This window comes from Macaca thibetana, chromosome 16 (genome assembly GCF_024542745.1).
Source record: "Macaca thibetana thibetana isolate TM-01 chromosome 16, ASM2454274v1, whole genome shotgun sequence".
Taxonomy (NCBI): Eukaryota; Metazoa; Chordata; class Mammalia; order Primates; family Cercopithecidae; genus Macaca; species Macaca thibetana.
In genome coordinates, this window is record NC_065593.1 from 50,530,847 (window position 1) to 50,550,079 (window position 19,233).

The 19,233-nt window shown below is 41.7% G+C and overlaps 2 protein-coding genes and 1 long non-coding RNA gene across 9 annotated transcripts in view; 2 read left to right on the forward strand and 1 right to left on the reverse strand.

Moving 5' to 3' along the window:
• Window positions 1–19,233, forward strand: part of LOC126938621 (eukaryotic translation initiation factor 1) — a 1,120,764-nt gene that overhangs the window by 569,905 nt on the left and 531,626 nt on the right. The window lies entirely within an intron of this gene.
• Window positions 1–19,233, reverse strand: part of LOC126938649 (uncharacterized) — a 165,991-nt gene that overhangs the window by 117,614 nt on the left and 29,144 nt on the right. The window lies entirely within an intron of this gene.
• Window positions 17,420–18,142, forward strand: LOC126938552 (keratin-associated protein 4-12-like). Of its 7 annotated transcripts, none has more exons than XM_050762882.1 (2): window positions 17,420–17,937; window positions 18,013–18,142. In XM_050762882.1, exons 1-2 carry the CDS (start codon window positions 17,420–17,422, stop codon window positions 18,140–18,142), a joined length of 648 nt encoding a protein of 215 aa, XP_050618839.1. The 7 variants fall into 7 exon arrangements, with proteins under 7 accessions (XP_050618839.1, XP_050618841.1, XP_050618842.1 ...); XM_050762884.1 differs by having other exon boundaries at window positions 17,420–17,873; window positions 17,976–18,142; XM_050762885.1 differs by having other exon boundaries at window positions 17,420–17,873; window positions 17,979–18,142.

The following is a 19,233-nucleotide window of genomic DNA, read 5'->3' on the forward strand; positions in this document are numbered from 1 at the left end:
CCCACTGGTGTGGTCACTCTCCCCTGACTAGGACCTAGGCTTTCCTGCCTTGGTTTTGATGTGTCATCATTCACCTGGAATGCCCTCCTCATCCTTCCAATCCAAACTCAACTTCTACCTTGACTGTAAAACCCTCTTCAAGAATTCATTGCAATTATTATCTTTGTAATTTATTTGGAATTAGTCATTGCATCTGTAGAGTCTGGGAAGGGATTGTGGAGAATATGTAGGCCTATGCCTTCACTCTACAGCTGAGGTCCTGAGAGTGTACCAAGGTCACACAACGAGGTCACTATATGAGGTCTGAAGTCCAGGTCTCCTCAATCTTGAGTGAGTAGCCTCTACTATGAGTTTTATGCTCATTGGGTTCAGTAAACCATGGTCTTTAGACAGGAAAGAAAACATATATTAAATTAGAAGCCCAGACTTCAAGCCACTATGCAATATATCCATGTAACAATGCTGCATTTGAACCTCTTACATTTATACATATTAAACACAGATTTAAAAAAATAAGTAATGAACTTTCCTTTCAGCAGTAAAGTTAGAAGTGGTACTGGAAGGGAATTAGGGAAATGTTTTGCTCAGATGACAGATTGTCATCCTGGGCCCCCATTGACTCCAATAAGGATGACAATGTGTCCGAGAGGCTAGAGAAGGGACCTGGAGACAGCTAACATGACGTGGGGTTTGTTAGGGGAACTTACATACAAGGGTGGGTGGCCCAGTGGTGGTGTCTGAACAGGAGAACTGCTACCATTTGTAAAAAGCACGCAGTTCACATAGTATTTTCACTTAGAACCCTCCACCTAACAACCTCCATTTAATCCAAAACAAAGGGCCTCAATCCCCAGTATGACCTGTGTTCTAACGGATGAGGTAGGGATTCAAACGTCCTTCATAGATAAGGAGTGGATCTCCAGGTTGGCCACTCCCAGATCCTTAGCTCAGAACTCCAAGCATACATTCTTCTTTGATTGTAGGGTCATTCTCAGAGTATGCTTAAGTTAAGTTATTGCTGCCCGGTGTGTCTGCCATACCCTCCACCCCAGCATGCTTGAATAGCCCTTACATTCTAATCATACCATTCTTCTGAGATTTCCCTGGGGCCAGGGTTTGCAGAGGAGCCTTGCAACCAGATGTTTCAGCAGCAATACAAACTACTGCAACAAAAAAGAAGAATGAATGTAATAACAATCATACTGTATATAAAGTTTTTCCAAGTGCTCAGGAGTTGATTAAACCATCTGGTTACAGGGTCATAAGATAGTGATTCTATAGCAGAAATATGTATATCTAGGGCCCTCATGGCCTGTGTTACATTGTGAGAGTAATCAGGGATATATACACAAAATTCAGTTTTAATTAATACACAGGTTCTGCTCTGGTAGGTGGTTAAGATGTCCTGGGCCATGCAATTTTGCAAAGTAATGCACCTAATTTGGGCAGTTTCTTCAGTGAGAAGAGTAATATCATGATAGGTATCATTAAAGACTGCAGCCCTATGTTTAGCCAGGGCCTCAACTTGCAGCTGTATGTCTGTTGTCACCACTTGGGTGGTGGGCGGGGGTGGGGAGCAGCAAAAGTGGCCAACAGGTAAAACTACCAGGATGCATGCTTCCAGTAGTGCCTGGCTTTTACAATTTCCCAGTTAGGAAGAATGGTGTGTAAACTGGGCACGATGTGTCCCAACAAATGAGGATGTCCCCAGGTGCATCTACCAGTCCAATTATAGGGTAAGTAAGGACAACCGTGGATGCCATATGCCCACGGCCATCCTAAGGGGTGTGGTAGGCCCCCACGTGGAGAGTCACTCTGTCATCACAGTCATGTATCACTGGTTACCTGAAGAGACTGGTTACATTGCCATCACATTCCATGTCTATTACCTGAAGAATAGATTACATTACACTGGGGGGTAGCCATCCCCTATCACCGATTTTAGCTTGTGGCATGCTATTATCATGCCTTTTAATACATGTGGGTGTACAGCCCACAAGCTATATCTATACTGCTGTTGTCCACCCTGGCCCATCATCTACAGAATACCCCACAGTGGGGGTGACATTAACCTGCTCCTATGCTAGGTGGAAAATATGTTGTCTCATCTCTGATGGTGGGAAACTTATCACATGAAGTGCTTTTATTGCGAAAGGGAAATGGGTGGGGGTCATTATACCAAGTATAGAAGTGGCTCCAGATACTGAGGTTAGCTGCTTGGATGCCCCATGGCAAGGAGGAGAAGGGCAGCTCTCTGCAGAAGCAACTGTCCATTTTGTTTTGGAGAAAGGTCACCATTTGCACCCAGTTGGTGAACAGGTACACCACCTATGGGTGACAGGTGAGATACCTAGTGGGTAGAAGAAAGGGCAAGTCAGCCGGGCACGGTGGCTCATGCCTGTAATCCCAACAATTTTGGAGGCCAAGGTGGGTGGAACACCTGAGGTCTGGAGTTTGAGGCCAGCTGACCAACATGGTGAAACCCCAACTCTACTAAAAATACAAAAAATTAGCTGGGCATGGTGGTGCATGCCTGTAATCCCAGCTACTTGGGAGGCTGAGGTAGGAGATTGCAGTGAGCCGAGATGGTGCCACTGCACTCTAGCCTGGGCAACAAGAGCGAAATTCTGTCTCCAGAAAAAAAAAAAAAAGAAAAGAAAGGGCAAGTTAGGCCATCTAAATCTAACAAGACAGGAAGTTGTGTTGTTCTGAGACAGCACCACCCCCAGCAGCAGCCTGTGCCTGGTTTGCAATACCACATGGATTGGCCACTTCTGCAACGTGTTGCAGCCAGAGTGAGACAGTGGGGATATTGTAATATCCCATAATGAGAGGATGATCACCCCCTTGCACAATTGGGGACCAGGATTGATTATTTAGAAGTACACGTAGGAATAGGTTGTAAAATAGGTGTGATCTATATATCATGTTCTATGCCCTTGCCCCATGGAGTGAAAAAACTGTACCCTCTGGGGCTGGTTTGTGATTTCCGGGCCCGTGTAATGATGTGCTCTCCAGTGGGTAGGTTCTATGGCATGGGCATAGACCCAGGTTGAGTTCCAGGTTGAGGCAAAGGAGTAGGGGACAATCCCTCATACTGTCAAGCTGGATCATGACGGTGGTATCAGTCCTTGAGCCTGAAGAGTGTGTGCACTGGGGAGATGAGAACACACACGTTAATTCAAGGGTGTCTTGGGCCTGCATAGCCTGGTTTACATTGTGAGAGTAATCAGGGATATATACATACACAGTTTTAATTAATGCACAAGATCCACACTAAGTGTCCAGGGCTTGTGATTTTGCAAAGTGACACGTCTAATTTGGGCAGTTTCATTCAGGGCGCAGATGGGGTAAGCAGTGTGTCCACAGAGCCAGAGAGGGCGTCTCCTGCCAGAGTTGTTTCTTCAATGGTTGTTTCATCCATTCAATCAGCCCCACTGCTAGAGCGTTGTACGGCAGGTAGAAAAGTCAATGGATATCCAGGGCCTCCACCGATTCCTGCACTTTGCATATGGTAAAGTGAGAGCCCTGGACACTGCTGATATCAGTGGGGATGCCACAGGCCACACATAACTCCAGTCTTCTTACGGTGGTTGTCTGGGTGACATACTTGCTGGGATATGCCTACAGTAGCCCCATGCACAAGTCAAAGCATAGTGGAAACCATCAGATAGGGGCGAAGGTCCTTGGAATTCTGGGACCTCGGCCTTCATCCTAGTATAAAGGGGCTGCTACCTGCCATTCCATTAATCCTCATTTTATTGATACAGCTAAAGATTTACTAACTATCCCCTCCAGAAAATTTATCATAAATTTACAATAAAACCAACCCTGTCACAAATGCTTGGCCACTCTTCTATTTTTATTTTCTTTGTAGACAGCCATCTGTTCATCCTGGTGTATTGATTGGTGTATTAAGCTGGTTTCACATTGCTACCATGGTTGAATTAGACAGCTATTGCTGCATAGCAAGCAAGCACAAACTCTCATAGCTTATTGTAACAAGTATTTATTTATTGGTTATATATCTGTCGGTTAGTTGGGGTTTGATTGATTAAGGTTGGCCTTGGCTTCTGGCCACAGGTTGGTTTGGGACTTTCTTTTGAATTAGAGTTGTCATAGTTAGCAAATAAAAATACAGGTTCCCCAGTTACATTTCAATTTCAGATAAACAACAAATAATTTTATTATAATTATATCTGATTATGCATGGGAATACTTACATTTAAAAATTATTTGTTGTATGTCTGGAATTCCATTTTAATGGAGTGTCTGGTATTTTAGGGGGCAATCCTTCTCTGAGAGTGGAAGCCCAAGGGAACAAGCTCACATTTTGAGTCTTTGGGTCATGCCTTCTGACATCTCATTGGTCAAAGCAACTCACATGGTAAAGTTCAAGTCACAGGGTGGAAGAGGATACTTCTGGGTTGGGTGGGAGGAGGGGGGAGAGTAAACATTAATAAAGAATAATCTGATCTACCAAAGTAGAGAATCAATTATTTTAATAATCTTTGTTGTGAGGCTTGGAAAAGACTTCTAGAGGATCAAATTAGATTATGTCTATTTCATTAGAAATTCTATTTTGGGCCAGGCGTGGTGGCTTGTGCCTGTAATCCCAGCACTTTGGGAGGCCAAGGTGGGCGGATCATTTGAGGTCAGGAGTTCAACACCAGCCTGGCCAACATGGTGAAACCCTGTCTCTACTAAAGATACAAAAATTAGCTGGGCATGGTGGCAGGTGCCTGTAATCCCAGCTACTGGGGATAATAATCAACTGACACAGCATATCCAAGAGTATTGCCTAGAAATCTATATTTATTAAAAATAAAACTGCCTAAGATGTTCTAGGAAGATGCCAAGAAGAGTCCAAGGCCATGACCTTCTCATCAACTCCTTGCTGGGTGCAATTCCATCCATAAGAATATGGCCTAAATTCAAATACAACTGCGACTTTGTATTCTCTAGAAGATGAATCAGGAGTAGGGCTCTGTGAAGTATAGCATAAAGAGCCAAGTTTTTTTACAAGATGGGAAAAACCAAGGACTTAGTGACTTGAGAGGATATCAGTATTTCTGGTGGAGCTTTGGTGGGTCAAAGACCATTCATCTTGCTGCTTGATGAGGGTGGCTACTTCCCTGAACCTCATGGAGACACACTGTACGGGAAGAAGTGCCTCCTCCTGCTCGTCATCTGCAATTCTCGTCTGACACCATGGTCAGCTTCTGTTGTGGTTCTGTCTGCTCTGAACAGAGCTGTGGCCAAGGCCTCTGCCAGACGTGCTGCTGCCCCAGCTGCTGCCAGATCACCTGCTGCAGAACGACTCGCTACCATCACAGCTGCTGTGTGTCCAGGTGCTGCAGGCCGTGGTGCTGCCAGTCCCTGTGCTGCCAGCCCACCTGCTGCTGCCCCAGCTGCCACATTTCTAGCTGCTGCCGCCCCAGCTGCTGTGTGTCCAGCTGCTCCAGGCCCAGCTGTTATAATCCCCAGTGCTGCCAATCCTCCTACTGCCGCCCTTTTGCTGCACTTCTAGCTGCTGCCACCCTGGCTGCTGTGTGTCCAGCTGCTGTCATCCAGTCTGCTGCCAGACCACCTGCTGTGGCCCAGTCTCCTGTGAATCCTCTTGCTGTTGAACTTCATTCCTGACCACCAGCCCTGGTTCAACCACCATGTTGTCAGTGTACTAGTCATTCTCCTTCCTCTTCTCCACTGGACCTGGCCTTGCTGGGATCCACCACTACAAATATATAGCTAATTCCACCAAGCAACCATTTTAAAAACAACAATTTAAATGAATATCTTACAAAACCTCCAACTTCTATGCTTGGTGTGCAGTCAGAAGACCAGCTATCTCACACTATTTCGTTGGAACAGGCTTCTAAGCTTACAACTGCTGAGTGTGGTCTGGACTTTGCAATGAATTATGTCTGGTAGAGTAACTATAGCTCAATAAATACTCTCTTGCTATCAAAAACATTTGTGACCTTTCAGTATTTCTTAGAGTTGATTATTTATTTGGAAAACTGTTTGGGTTTCTATAGTATGGACAATAACATAAAAAATGATACTATATGTATCAGCCAAAGCCTGTATTAGAGAAAATATCAAATAATTCATTTTTTTATCCAAAACAGATTGCAGACTTTACCTGCCATCAAGTTTATTGAGACAAAACAATAACTCAATTTTTACTGTAATTAAATTAAGAACCAATTAGCAAGCTATTGGGATCTGGGAATTGCATAAAATGAATGATACCCACTTCTCGTCCCTCAAGTAACTCACAATAAAATCGTGGGTTTTTCCTTTTTTTTTTTTTTTTTTTTTTTTTTTTTTTTTTTTGAGATGGGGTTTCACTCTTGTTTCCCAGGCTGGAGTGCAATGGCATAATCTCAGCTCACGGCAACCTCTGCCTCCCAGGTTCAAGTGATTCTCTTGTCTCAGCCTCCCAAGTAGCTGGAATTACAGGCATGAACCACTATGCTTGGCTAATTTTGTATTTCTAGTAGAGACAAGGTTTCTCCATGTTTGTCAGGGTGGTCTCGAACTCCTGACCTGGGGTGATCCGCCCACCTGGGCCTCCCAAAGTGCTGGTATTACAGGCATGAGCCACCACGCCCAGACTGAAAGTTATTTTTCTTTCACTCTCCACCCAATAAATTCAATTAATCATGGATTTAATTTAAATACATATGTCAGGGAGAGTATGTTAGTAATATTAGTGAGAAAAAGGACTCTCTTCTGTTGGAGAAAAGTAATACATATGTAAGGATTGATTCATAGAAATAAAATGTGTCAATTCTGAAAATTCAGGGTAACATGCACCGGTCTCAAACACGTAAGATTATGTGAAGGAGAATCAGATCACAGCCGAATGTATATATCTTTAAGAAGAGTATTATTAGAAAGACATTTAAAAAATTATAGTCCTTTCAAGGAGAAGGGACAAGGTTAATTCATGGTGAGTTCTATGGATAAAAGAGGGATGATTTTAGGCTGCAGCCATAGAGTCAGTGGGAAAATCAACGAGCATGAGTGACGAAACACGTCACTGTGGGAAAGAAAGTGATGGAAACTAAGTTGGAAATGCAGCTGAGTTCTATTTTTGAGATGCTTCATTGACCCATTAATGATATTCATCCACTCATGCTCCATTAAAACTCCAATTGCAGAGTTTGCATGCAGGTCTAACTATGAGACATGCAAAGGTTAGGGCTCACTACACATGACCTGTATCAAGTCACCCAGCTGCCTGTGTTTCCTTTATAACTTTGAGATTCCCTTTTGCATCAGGAGTTCAGTTCATATTGTATTTCCTGTGTCTTTTCAAGCCATTTCCTTCCATTTCAAAATGATATCAATCAAAATGATATCAGTAGGCTCAAAAGCTCTAGGCAAAACTTTTAGTTGAAAAGGAAAATAAAAAGGTAAAGTCAGCACAAAACTCAAACAACATATTCAGAAATTGATATGGTAATGCAACGTGAGAATCATATCTTTGGGCTCAGGCATCCCTTTTCAATTTATTCCAGGGCCATAAATGGTCTATACAAGCTCTTTCTCATTGCAGCATTCCTTAAGTACCTAGGCCTGAGAAGTCTATCAGAGTTTCAAACTAGTAATGATGCTTATTCTGTCATATCTGTATATTGCAAAACTGTATTTGTTTTGTTCATTTCTATGATCTCTTCTATGGCACGTAAACATTTATAAATATGCTATCTTCATTTTTGAATTTTTTCCTTTTTTCTTTTTTAGACAGGGTCTGGCTGTGTCACCTAAGCTGGAGTGCAGTGGCACCATGTCAGCTCACTGCAAACTTCAACTCCTGGGCTCAAGACAACCTCCCCCAGCTACTTCAGTCTCCCAAGTAGCTAGGACCGCAGGCATGCACCACCATGTCTAGCTAATTTTTGTATTGTTTGCAGATACAGGGTCTTACTATGTTGCCCAGGTTGGTCTTGAACTCCTGAGCTCAAGCAATCCACCCACCTTGGTCTCCCAAAGTGCTGGGATTACAGGTGTGAACCACCACGCCCACTTTATCACCAGAAAGTATAGGTATTGTTACCCCATTTTTTTATTTGCCTACCACTTGTGTATTCTTTGCTATTTTTTATCCTCTACCACTTTTGGAATATTTGAATCTTTTAAAAAATCTTTTAAAATTTTACCAGCTTCATCTCTCCAAAGCAATATTTTATGCATGACATTTATACTGTAATGGAATTCTTTATTTTGACTTATATTTCAGTCAATGGGAATATTTCTTAAAGGAATTTTAAAGGAAAGTTATATATCCTGAGTCCTTGAATCTATGAGGAGATCTTTCCACTGCCTTCACACATGACCAATAGCTTGTGTGGATCAAAATAACAGCATCTGGTTCTCTCACCTAAGCTGGAGTGTGGTGGCACCATTTCAGCTCACTGCAAGCTGCAGCTCCTGGACTGCAGCCAACCTCCCACCTCAGCCTCCCAAGTAGCTAGGACCACAGGCATGCCACAATGTTTTTTGCCCTTCAATACAGTTTAGGCATGAATAAAATATTGAGAAATAAAATTAAACTTCAGAATTATTTAACATGCTTTGGAAACACAGAGAAAGAATCTTACCAACATCTGGAGCATGGGCACTAGTTTACTTCAGGAATAGTTAAAGGGGAGTGTATATGTGAAATACTAAGTCTAATTTTAACTGTTTAGTAATAGTAGGTCCTTAACATGTCAGAAAATAAACACTTATGTCCTCTTATCCTCTTTGAATCCATCATGATACACCAACTTTTAAAAGGTGTTAAAAAACAGAAACCCTCTTCTTATTTTCTTAGGACAGGAGATAATAGCACATAAGAAAGGGTAGCAAATTTGGGGAAAGAGCAATGGTGGTCAACTAAAGATAACAAAAGGAGCTACAATGTGAATGCATACAGAGAGAGTACCACAGAGTGTAACGCTGGTTTTCCTTGAAGGCTCAGAAAGGCTCAGAACGGCTCAGAACCTGGAGGCACCAGATAATACTGAAGGCAGGGTAGGCAGCGGGCTGCTTAGACCCCTGGATCCCTACCCCACCCTACAAAGTTGCTCATTAGGCCTCCCCTACTTCCAACCAGGAGAAACAAGAGGTTATCTTCTAGAAGATTTAGTAAGAGATACTCTAGATTTGGGAACACTAGAGTGAACAAAAGTCAAGAATAGAACAGAAAACAGACCCATGCAGTGAAAATCTGAGCCCTGTGCTCACCATTCAGGACTCTGATGACCATAAGCCTTCCAAGCAGAATATTGGAAGATTCTCCTCTAAAGAAACTAAAGGGGCCCAGAGAAAGAACATATAAATCTTGACTTCCTTTTGGTGGACGAAGGGGAGGAGAGGTGAAGAGATAAATTAACAAGCCCTGCTGTCCACGTAGGACTTTCAATTGGCTTTTTAGTGCCATGTCAACTATATGCTGCAGACACTTGGGAAATGTCTCCAGCCTGACAATTCACACTAATTTAAAAAGAACAAAAAGAAAAAAGGGGAAAAACAAGTTTGACAGGAATAGAAACTATAGGAAGCAGCATAGAACTAAAAAAATTATAAAACAAGAACTACTATAAATAAAATACTCAAGAGAGCTGAGAGAAGAAATTCTATCTTTGAAATAAAAACAAGATTCTAAGAAACAGAAGCAGTCAGAGAAGTTGGGTGAAATCTTGAGAATTAAAATGTGATAGAAAAAATTAGAAAAAAGTTCAGTAAAATGTTTGGAAGGTAAATTAGAATAAGAAGTCAAAGAATTTGTTCTCCTGTCTTGAAGATAGGTAAAAAAAAATTATAAAAAGAAGTGAAAGAAATGGACATTAAAGAAAATATAATAACACAGAGGATCAATTCAGGAGATCTACCACTCAATGAAGAAAAATTTTAGAAAGACAGATAAGAAAACATAAGGAGTCAGGTGTAATGGTGGCCTGTGCCTCTAGTCCCAGTTACTTGGGAGGCTGAGGTGAGAGGGTCCCTTTGGCCCAGGGATTTGAAGCCAGCCTAGGCAACATAGTAAAGTCTTGTCTCAAAAGGCAAAAAGAAGACTGGAAGGAAAGGGAAAGGAAGGAGATGGAAGGGGAGGGAAGGGAGAAAGAAAGAAGGAAAGAAGGAAAGAAAGAAAAAGAAAGAAAGAGAAAGAGAAAGAAAAGGAAGAAGGGAAGGAAGGTAGAAGGGAAGAAAGGAGGGAGGAAGGAAGGAAAGAAGGGAGGGAGGAAGGAAAAGAAAGAAAGAGGAAGGAAAGGAAAGAAAGAAGAGGACAGAAGAAAGAAAGAAAGGAAGAGAGGAAGAAAGGAAGAAAGGGAAATAGAGAAAGAGGAATGGAGGGAGGGAGGGAAAAAGGAAGGAAGGAAGGAAAGAAGGAAAGAAATATGAGGGAGAAAACTATCAAGTAAATAGTATAAGAAAATTTCTTTCAGAAGGGAGCTCCAGATTAAAAGAACACCAGTGCTGAGCACAGTGAATGTAAGGTTCACATTAAGATACGTCACTGTGAAATCTCAGAATATTAGGGATATGGAAATGGCACTAAAAGTGTCCAACGAGGAAAATAATATGTGGTTCCCATACCATTCAGGAAGTAAAATGGCATCACACTTTTCAACATCAGCACTGGAAGCCAGAAGACAATGGGAAATGCCTTAAAATTTCTTAGTGGGATGTTTTTTAGCCTAGAATTCCATGCCTGGGCAAACTACCAAACAGAAACAAAGGAATAGTAAAATTTTGAGATATGAAAAGTCCAAAAAATCCTTACTGTCCCTGCACGCTTTCTAAAGTAATGTCTGCAGGATGTGCACCACCAAAATGAAGAGGTTGACAAAGAGGAGAACACAGATTCAGAAAACAGGAATTTCAAGTCAGAAAATCAGAACTGCATTCAAGGTAAATCCAAAAATGGCAACCGTACAGCAAGCCTAGAAAATGATCAGTGCAGAGGAGAACAGTAAGATGAGGGTTTTGGAGAGAGAACTCTAGGAAAAAGATATTTCTAAATGGTGTGGTTACACTACTACTTCCTGACTTTTAAAGTTTAGATATTATCTATTGGCCCACTGTTACATGTGATGAGAATTTAGCTCTTACATCCCTCACTATCCAACAGCCACCATTCTTCCTCTCCCCTTGTGTTCCAACTTCCCAATTGACCTGATAATTCTAAAGTACTGTCAAATGCAGTCTTTGAAAAGGTGCTCAACATCACTAATCATCAGGGAAGTGCTAATGAAAACCACAATAAGATATTACCTCATGCCTATTAGGATAACTATTATCAAAAAGTCAAAAGATAAGTGTTGGCAAGGGTGTGGTGTAAAGGCAACTCTTATACATTATTCGTGGGAATGTAACTTGGTGCAGCCATTATGGAAAACAGTATGGAGGCTCCTCAAAAAATTAAAAATAGAACTCACCTGTGAACCAGCAATTCCACTTCTGGATATATAGCCAAAGTAAATAAAATCACTATCTTGAAGATATCTGCACTTGTGTGTACATTGCAGCATTATTCACAACTGCTAAGATACAGAAATACCTATGTGCCCATCCACAGATGAGTGGACAAAGAAAATTTATATAAATGTCATTATTCACAATGGATTCAGCCTTTAAAAAGGAGACCCTGTCATTTATAACAACATGGATGAACCCAGAGGACATTAAGCTAAGTGAAATAAGCTGGACACAGAAAGACCAATACTGCATGATCTGACTTATATGGTGGTTGCCTGGGGTGGAATGAGGAAGAAATGGGTAGATGTTGGTCAAAGGGTATAAAGTTTCAACTATTCAAAATAAGTAAGTTCTGGAAATTGAATGTACAGCAATGTGACTATAGTTAACAATACTGTATTTTCACCACAAAAAGAGTATGTGAGGTGATTGATATGTTAGTTAGTTTGATTGTGGTGATCTATTTCACAACGTATATGTATATCAAAACATTATTTTGTACACCTTGAATATATGCAATTTTTACTTGTCAATTATATCTCCAAAAAGCTTTCAAAAAGCTAAAAATAAATTCAACAATATGAAACACATGAGGAGCATGCTACCAGGATCTTAGAAGAGGGCAGGTTAAGGGAGAGGTGGCTTGGGCCGAGAGTATCAGGAAAGGTTTGCTGGAGGAGGTAATAGCACTTAAGTCTTAAAGAACAAGTACTATGGAGGTTCCTGCATAGTCTGTGGAACAGAATGAGAGAGGTCTCAACCACTGTTGAATAAATAAGTGAATGATAATCTACAGCTTTATAGGACTCCTAATTTCCAATTATATCAAACCCAACAAAGACCTTCCAAAAGAGCATTTCTGACCAACATAAAGCTCATTTGCACGCAACGACCTGCTATTATGATCCCAACTGTGAGTCACACAGGGCTCTTCAAGGCCCTAAGCCAATCGCTACATGACCCTGTGAATATTCTGAACATTGAAGACTGTGGCATTAGTGATTCGCTTTTGCTCTCTTCTCTTCTCTTCTCTTCTCTTCTCTTCTCTTCTCTTCTCTTCTCTTCTCTTCTCTTCTCTTCTCTTCTCTTCTCTTCTCTCTCTCTTCTCTTCTCTTCTCTTCTCTTCTCTTCTCTTCTCTTCTCTTCTCTTCTCTTCCCTTCCCTTCTCTTCTCTTCTCTTCTCTTCTCTTCTCTTCCCTTCTCTTCTCTTGGCATTATGCATTCCTGGGAGTATTGTGTGTTGGGACAGTAATTCATTACTTGACTGACATATTACCTGAAATTCTGATGATCAGGTTACATCATAGTCAGAAAAGAATTAGGACAATGTCCTGAATATCTCCTATACTTCTTAAATTTCTTGCTGTAATTGGTCATCATACAACAAAATCTTATTAATTTGGGACATGTGCAGGCTAATTTTCCCTGGCTTGTATCCAGGGAAAATTGGCATCTTCCAAAAAATTCATGGGCAAATTGGGAAGGTGAATGTAATTATAGAAGATATATTTAACCTAGCATGAATGCACTTTGTGCTGATTGCAAGTGAATCACATTATTCTGTACTTGAGCCTTGAACCTCATCACTTAGAAGCATTCTTTAGCTGTGATGCATAATTATGTTTAAATGTATTGGGAACAAGCTAACTGACATCAGTATGTTATTTTATTTTTTAAGTTTTGAGGTACAAGTGTGACTTTGTTACATGCGTAGATTGCATAATTAGCAAGTCAGGGCTTTTAGGCCATCATCACATGAGTAACGTAACTCATGTTATGAGTAACACATCATAACATAAGTAATTTCTCATTGTCAACCCCACTTTTACTCTCTAAGCTCTCTGAGTGTCCATGGTCTGTCATTCTATTCTCTATGTACATGTGCACACATCATGTAGCCCCCATGTGTGAGAATATGCGATATGTGTCCTTCTGTGTCTGACTTGTTTCATTTAAGATGATGATCTCCAGTTCCATCCATGTTGCTACAAAATACATGATTTTATTTTTTTTTATGGCTGAATAGTATTAAGTGACATTATTTTCTAAAGTCCAAGCCAACCAAATTAGCCTAGCCTGCACTTTGGAGCCATTATTAAGCAAAATGAGGGTTATTTGAACACAAGCACTACATATCCTGCAATACTGCAACAGTCAGTCTGGTAACTGAGATAATTATTTGGGGATTAAAGGGTGGGTCATGTATACAGTGTGGACACAGGGATGACATTTGTCCCATGCAAGACAGAGTAGGATTGGTGATATTTCATCTTACAACTCAGGATGGCATGCAATTTAAAACTTACAAATTGTTTATTTCTGGAATCTTCCATTAAATATATTAGGACCATGGTTGACCGCAAGTAACTGAAACTGTGGAAAGTAAATCCACAGATAGGGAAGGACTACTGTAATGCCAGGAACAGAGCATTAAGGGTGATTCTGGTCAAGGCTCAGGAGAAAAGAATAGCTGTAGGGGAAGTCTGAATCTTCTTATAGATTATTTAGGTGGTCATGACCAGAATGCTGAGAGAAATATGGACAGTAGAGGCTATTCTGATGAGATCTCAGATGGAAATGAGGAACAATAATTGGAAGCTGGAGGAAAGACCATCCGTTTACAAAGTGGCAAAGGACTTAATTGAATTATGTTCATGTCCAAGGGCCTGAACAGAGGGCAGAGTTTAAGAAAGATGAAGCAGTATATTGGGGGAAGAAATTTCTAAGAAAAATGTTGAAGGAGCTGCATAGCATCTTTGAACTTCATATAGTAAAATGCGAGAGGAAACAAATGATTTAAGGTGGAATTCATAATTAAAAGGGAGACAGAACATAAAGATGTAGAAAATGTGCAGCCTGGCCATATAAAGAATGAAAAGGCATGCAAGGATGTGGCCAAGTGATGCTTTGATACAAGGATTGATATGAATAGAAGGAAGCTAGGTGCTGTTCATCACATCAATGGGAGAATGGCTCTGAAGCCATTTCAGAGATCTTTGAAGCTGTCCCTCTCATCACAGGCTCCAGATAAGAGAACCTTGAGGTCAGAAAGAGCTTGGTACTCCCCACATTCTAGCACAGTGCCCCTTTGCTGCTCCAGTTGTGGTTCAAGTGGGCTTAGACGAGACTTGCGCTGCCACTGCAAAGGGCACAAACTGTGAGCCTTGGTGGTGTTCATGTAGTACTGACTGTAGATACACAGAGTGCAGGAGCTGTGGGGCCATGGCGGTCCACCTAGGTTTGAAAGGATGTTTCCGACAGCCTGCCACAGGGGTGTAGCCACAGCAGAGAGGTCCTCCTAGGGCCATGCTCAGGAAAACGGGGGGTCAGAGCAGCCACTGAGACCCTAGAACTGCAGAACTATCAGCCTGAGAGAGCCTGCAGGCAGAGACTCCAATCAGATTGCTGCTGCATGGGCTGAGCCCAGCAAAGCCACGGGGCAGAGCTATCTGAGGGGCTTTGGGGCCTAACACCAAGGCCCCCAGGCAGCCCAGCCCCATGGTAGGCATGTGCCGGGAGTCAAAGGTTATTCTCCAGTTTTAAGATTTAATGCTGTCTTCCCTGTTGGACTCGCTTGGGGCCAGTTACCCTTTTTTCTTTCCTGTTGCTCCCTTTTGGAATGGGCCTGTCTATACTATGCCTCTCCCAGTATTGGATTTTGGAACTAGATAACTTCTTTAATAGGTTCACATGTGGAGGAGAATTTGCGTCAGGATAAGTCCTGTGTCGTGTCTCACTCATATCAGATTTAGATGACACTCTTAGATTTACATTTTGACTTTTAAGTTGGTTCTGGAACAAGTTAAGACTTTGGAACTATTGGAATAAAATGAACACATTCTGTGTATGAGAAGGACATGGATTTGGGGGCCAAGGGTGGAATGCAGTGGTTTGAATGTGTCCCTCAAAGTTCACGTGTTGGACACTTGATCCTCAATGTGGCGGTGCTGGGAGGCGGCGCCCAACAGGAGATGTTTGGGTCATGGTGACACCACCCTCATGAGTGGATTCATGTTGTTATCACAAGAGTGGGTTCCTTATAAAAGGATGATTTTGACTCCCTCTTTCTCTGTCTCACCCTCTCTTTTCCCTTCCACAATGTGATGACACAGTATTCCTGGTTATCTATAACTAAGTCTTATTCTATGAATGGAATCCCAACTTCCACAACTTTCCACATATACTGTTTATCAGGGGACATGTTACTTACCATAGAAATTAGTTTTCCTAAAATTAAACTCTGATCTCCTTGTTTGGAATGTTTTCTCTCTTTTATCCAGAAGTCAAAAGATATATCCATTTCTAAAGGACCTTACATGCCTCTATGTCATCAAAAAGCCTTCATTCACTCAATAAACATTTACCACCAGTGTTCTCTGTGCTGAGTATCATGGTAACAAAAAGAAATGTGATAGGCCATGCCTTCAGGGTATTTGCATTGCATATGGGGAATGACAGAAGTAAATGACTATGATACAGTAGAATGTATCAAATTATGAGCACAAGGGAGGAAATAATGATAAATGTATGGTGTAGCTTATCAGGAAAAAATTATTGAGGAGGAAATATTTTAACTGGTTTTGACACATGAGTAGGAGTTTGCAGAATGAACAAAAAAAAATGAAACATTCCAAGAAGATGAAACAGTTTCAGCAAGTTTGGCAAATTTTATTCTTTACCTCTTTCTTGGCTACCCTAAGACATATTAGGCTTACTTTCTCTTTAATCTTCGACACGTTTTTTGTTTGTTTGTTTGTTTGTTTTAGCTTTTTAATGCTTCTTTTGCGTACTCTGCTAAAAGAGTAATAAGAATGTACACTACTTTATAAGGTTGTATTAAGGAGTGAAAATGAAATAAATATAAGATGTTTAGCACAATGTCTGGTACATAGTCAAAACTTCACAAGTAATATACATACCTTGAGGGTGTATGGAACTTATCCACATACTATACATTTTTATTGTAGTTGTTTAATGAACATAATTGTGATTCCTTTCATTTTTGCCAAATTCTGTTTCTTATACATGTGTCTTATACAAGTACCCGCAGGAAAAAGATGAGGGTTTATCCGTTCTATACCCAGAGTACCCAACAGAATGTCTTGGATGCACATTATTGAAGGCTTAATAATTATAAACATTGTCTACATATAACAAATGCTTTTGTCAAATAAAAATTCATCATGCAATTTTGATGATCAAAGATAAAACTTCCTACTCCTAATGCCTATACTGTAAGACATATACAAAAATGTGTTTTTACTCCTTAAAGGCAATGAGTCATGGCTAAGTACTTTCACTTGAAGTGGTGGAATAAGATCTGACACAGAGTTTATAACTTCCTTGGGATCTGACCATCTCCTCAACCGTTCAAGAAGCATACACGGAATCAGAGTCATCTTCATTACAGGTGGGACATCCTTCTCCCGAATGAGTCCTTCCTTCTAACTCCTTTCCGACATCTCATCTGACCAGGACATTCTTTGACAACAAAAGATACATTCACATTATAAAAAGTGTCCCCCATGATTTGTAGAGAGCTATCTACAGGTAGGAGGGAGAATCACATTTAGAAATAAAGTGTCAGAGTCATGTGTCCAGCGGTTTGTAAAAGACACTGCATAGACCAGGGACAAAGGTGACCCCCACTAGGGAAGAAATATGACAAGTGTTTCCAATAGAAACACAGGAGCACAGCAGGAAAAGGAAATGGGTTATTTTTTGAATATTTAAATGGGTTAGTTTTGGAGTATTTAACTAGAAACACACAATGATGTAATTACATGATTAAGTTTTCCACGAGGTAAATAATAACAAGGAAATAATGACGTGGTGGCAATGGGCCTTCAGCAGGGTATAAAGGAGGCTATGGACCCAGAAGACTTCCAAACACAAGAACTTCAATCTCTTGGAAACCCACCCAGATCCTCCCCGTTCTGACACCATGGTCAACTCCTATTGTGGCTCCGTGTGCTCTGACCAGGGCTGCGGCCAAGACCTCTGCCAGGAGACCTGCTGCAGCCCAAACTGCTGTCAGACCACCTGCTGCAGGACCACGTGCTGTCGCCCCAGCTGCTGTGTGTCCAGCTGCTGCAGGCCCCAGTGCTGCCAGTCTGTGTGCTGTCAGCCCAGCTGCTGCCGCCCCAGCTGCTGTCAGACCACCTGCTGCAGGACCACCTGCTGCCGCCCCAGCTGCTGTGTGTCCAGCTGCTGCAGGCCCCAGTGTTGCCAGTCTGTGTGCTGCCAGCCCACCTGCTGCCGCCCCAGCTGCTGTCAGACCACCTGCTGCAGGACCACCTGCTGCCGCCCCAGCTGCTGTGTGTCCAGCTGCTGCAGGCCCCAGTGCTGCCAGTCTGTGTGCTGCCAGCCCACCTGCTGCCGCCCCAGCTGCTGTCAGACCACCTGCTGCAGGACCACCTGCTGCCGCCCCAGCTGCTGTGTGTCCAGCTGCTGCAGGCCCCAGTGCTGCCAGTCTGTATGCTGCCAGCCCACCTGCTGCCGCCCCAGCTGCTGCCGCCCCTCTTGCTGTGAATCCAGCTGCTGCCGCCCCTGCTGCTGCCTGCGTCCAGTCTGTGGCCGAGTCTCCTGCCACACCACTTGCTATCGCCCAACCTGTGTCATCTCCACCTGCCCCCGCCCCTTGTGCTGCGCCTCCTCTTGCTGCTGAGCCCCCTGCCCTGGCTCACTTCCCCCTTCACCGCTGGCCCACAGATGTAGACCCTTCTTCTGTGTGGCTATGAGGACACATGGAGTGGGGTTGATGTCATTCAGCAGGGTTGTTTCCAATGAGCCCATCACCATCCCGCTGACTCTGTGAGAACATTCTGGTTCATTGTAAACTCCCTCCCTTGCTTTCTTTTTCTTCCAGTCATGGCACCAAATGTGAATTAATTTGTAATTCACTAGCTAAGAAATTATTCCAATCCTCTCATTTCCTTATTTTCTTTATCACTTTGAGGTAGAGATTCTCCTTCTCAGTGAGGTAGACATTATCTGCAGGATCAGTTTTGTCACTGATGTTGCACCCTCAGACCCAGGGGCCCAGTTATATTCTGTGTTTCTCCTAGTGTGAATTTCTTATGCTTTGTAGCATCTCTGCTTTCTAATAAACTTTTCTGCATGTAAGAATTCATTGGTGTCATTCTCTATTGCTTTCATAATTATTTTACTGATTCCCTAGCAATTATATTTTACACAAAGATACAGGAAGAGCAACCCATGTTGAAATCACTTTGAAGATACATGCTATATAAAATATACATAATTTAAGGTATTGGAATAAAAGTGCTGTGTGTATATGTGTATGTGTGTGTTTGTGGGTGTATACAGGTGTTTTAATATCCTAAATTAAGACAGATTTAATTCATGCCTTAGCTCTTGAAACACATTTTATCTTTAACACGTTATATCTAATTGTCATACTATTGTCCCTATTTTGACAAAAAAAGATAAAACCAAATTTCTGAAAAGTAGACACCAATGAAAGAAGGGAAATCTTCTATAAAGAATTTAATGTACTCAATTCATTTCACTCAATAAACAACATTTTGGAATTTATTATTAAAAAGTGGACTTTATTTCCCAGTGAGTTCTGCTGAGAAAAAAAAGCATATTGAGCTGTATTTCATCTGGATAGCATGAAATGATATCTATTCTGACTGTGGTCTCTACAGGTTTATGTTATAATTTAAACATCTCCACACTTAACATTTTAACATATATAAACCCAGCAAGGCTGAAAATTTCAAGACTCACTTT

Coding starts and splice junctions, on each gene's coding strand:
- LOC126938552 (XM_050762881.1), top strand. CDS start 17,420: ATGGTCAACTCCTATTGTGGCTCCGTGTGCTCTGACCAGGGCTGCGGC. Junction 17,578..17,622: donor TCCAGCTGCTGCAGGCCCCA/GTGCTGCCAGTC, acceptor CTGCCGCCCCAG/CTGCTGTCAGACCACCTGCT.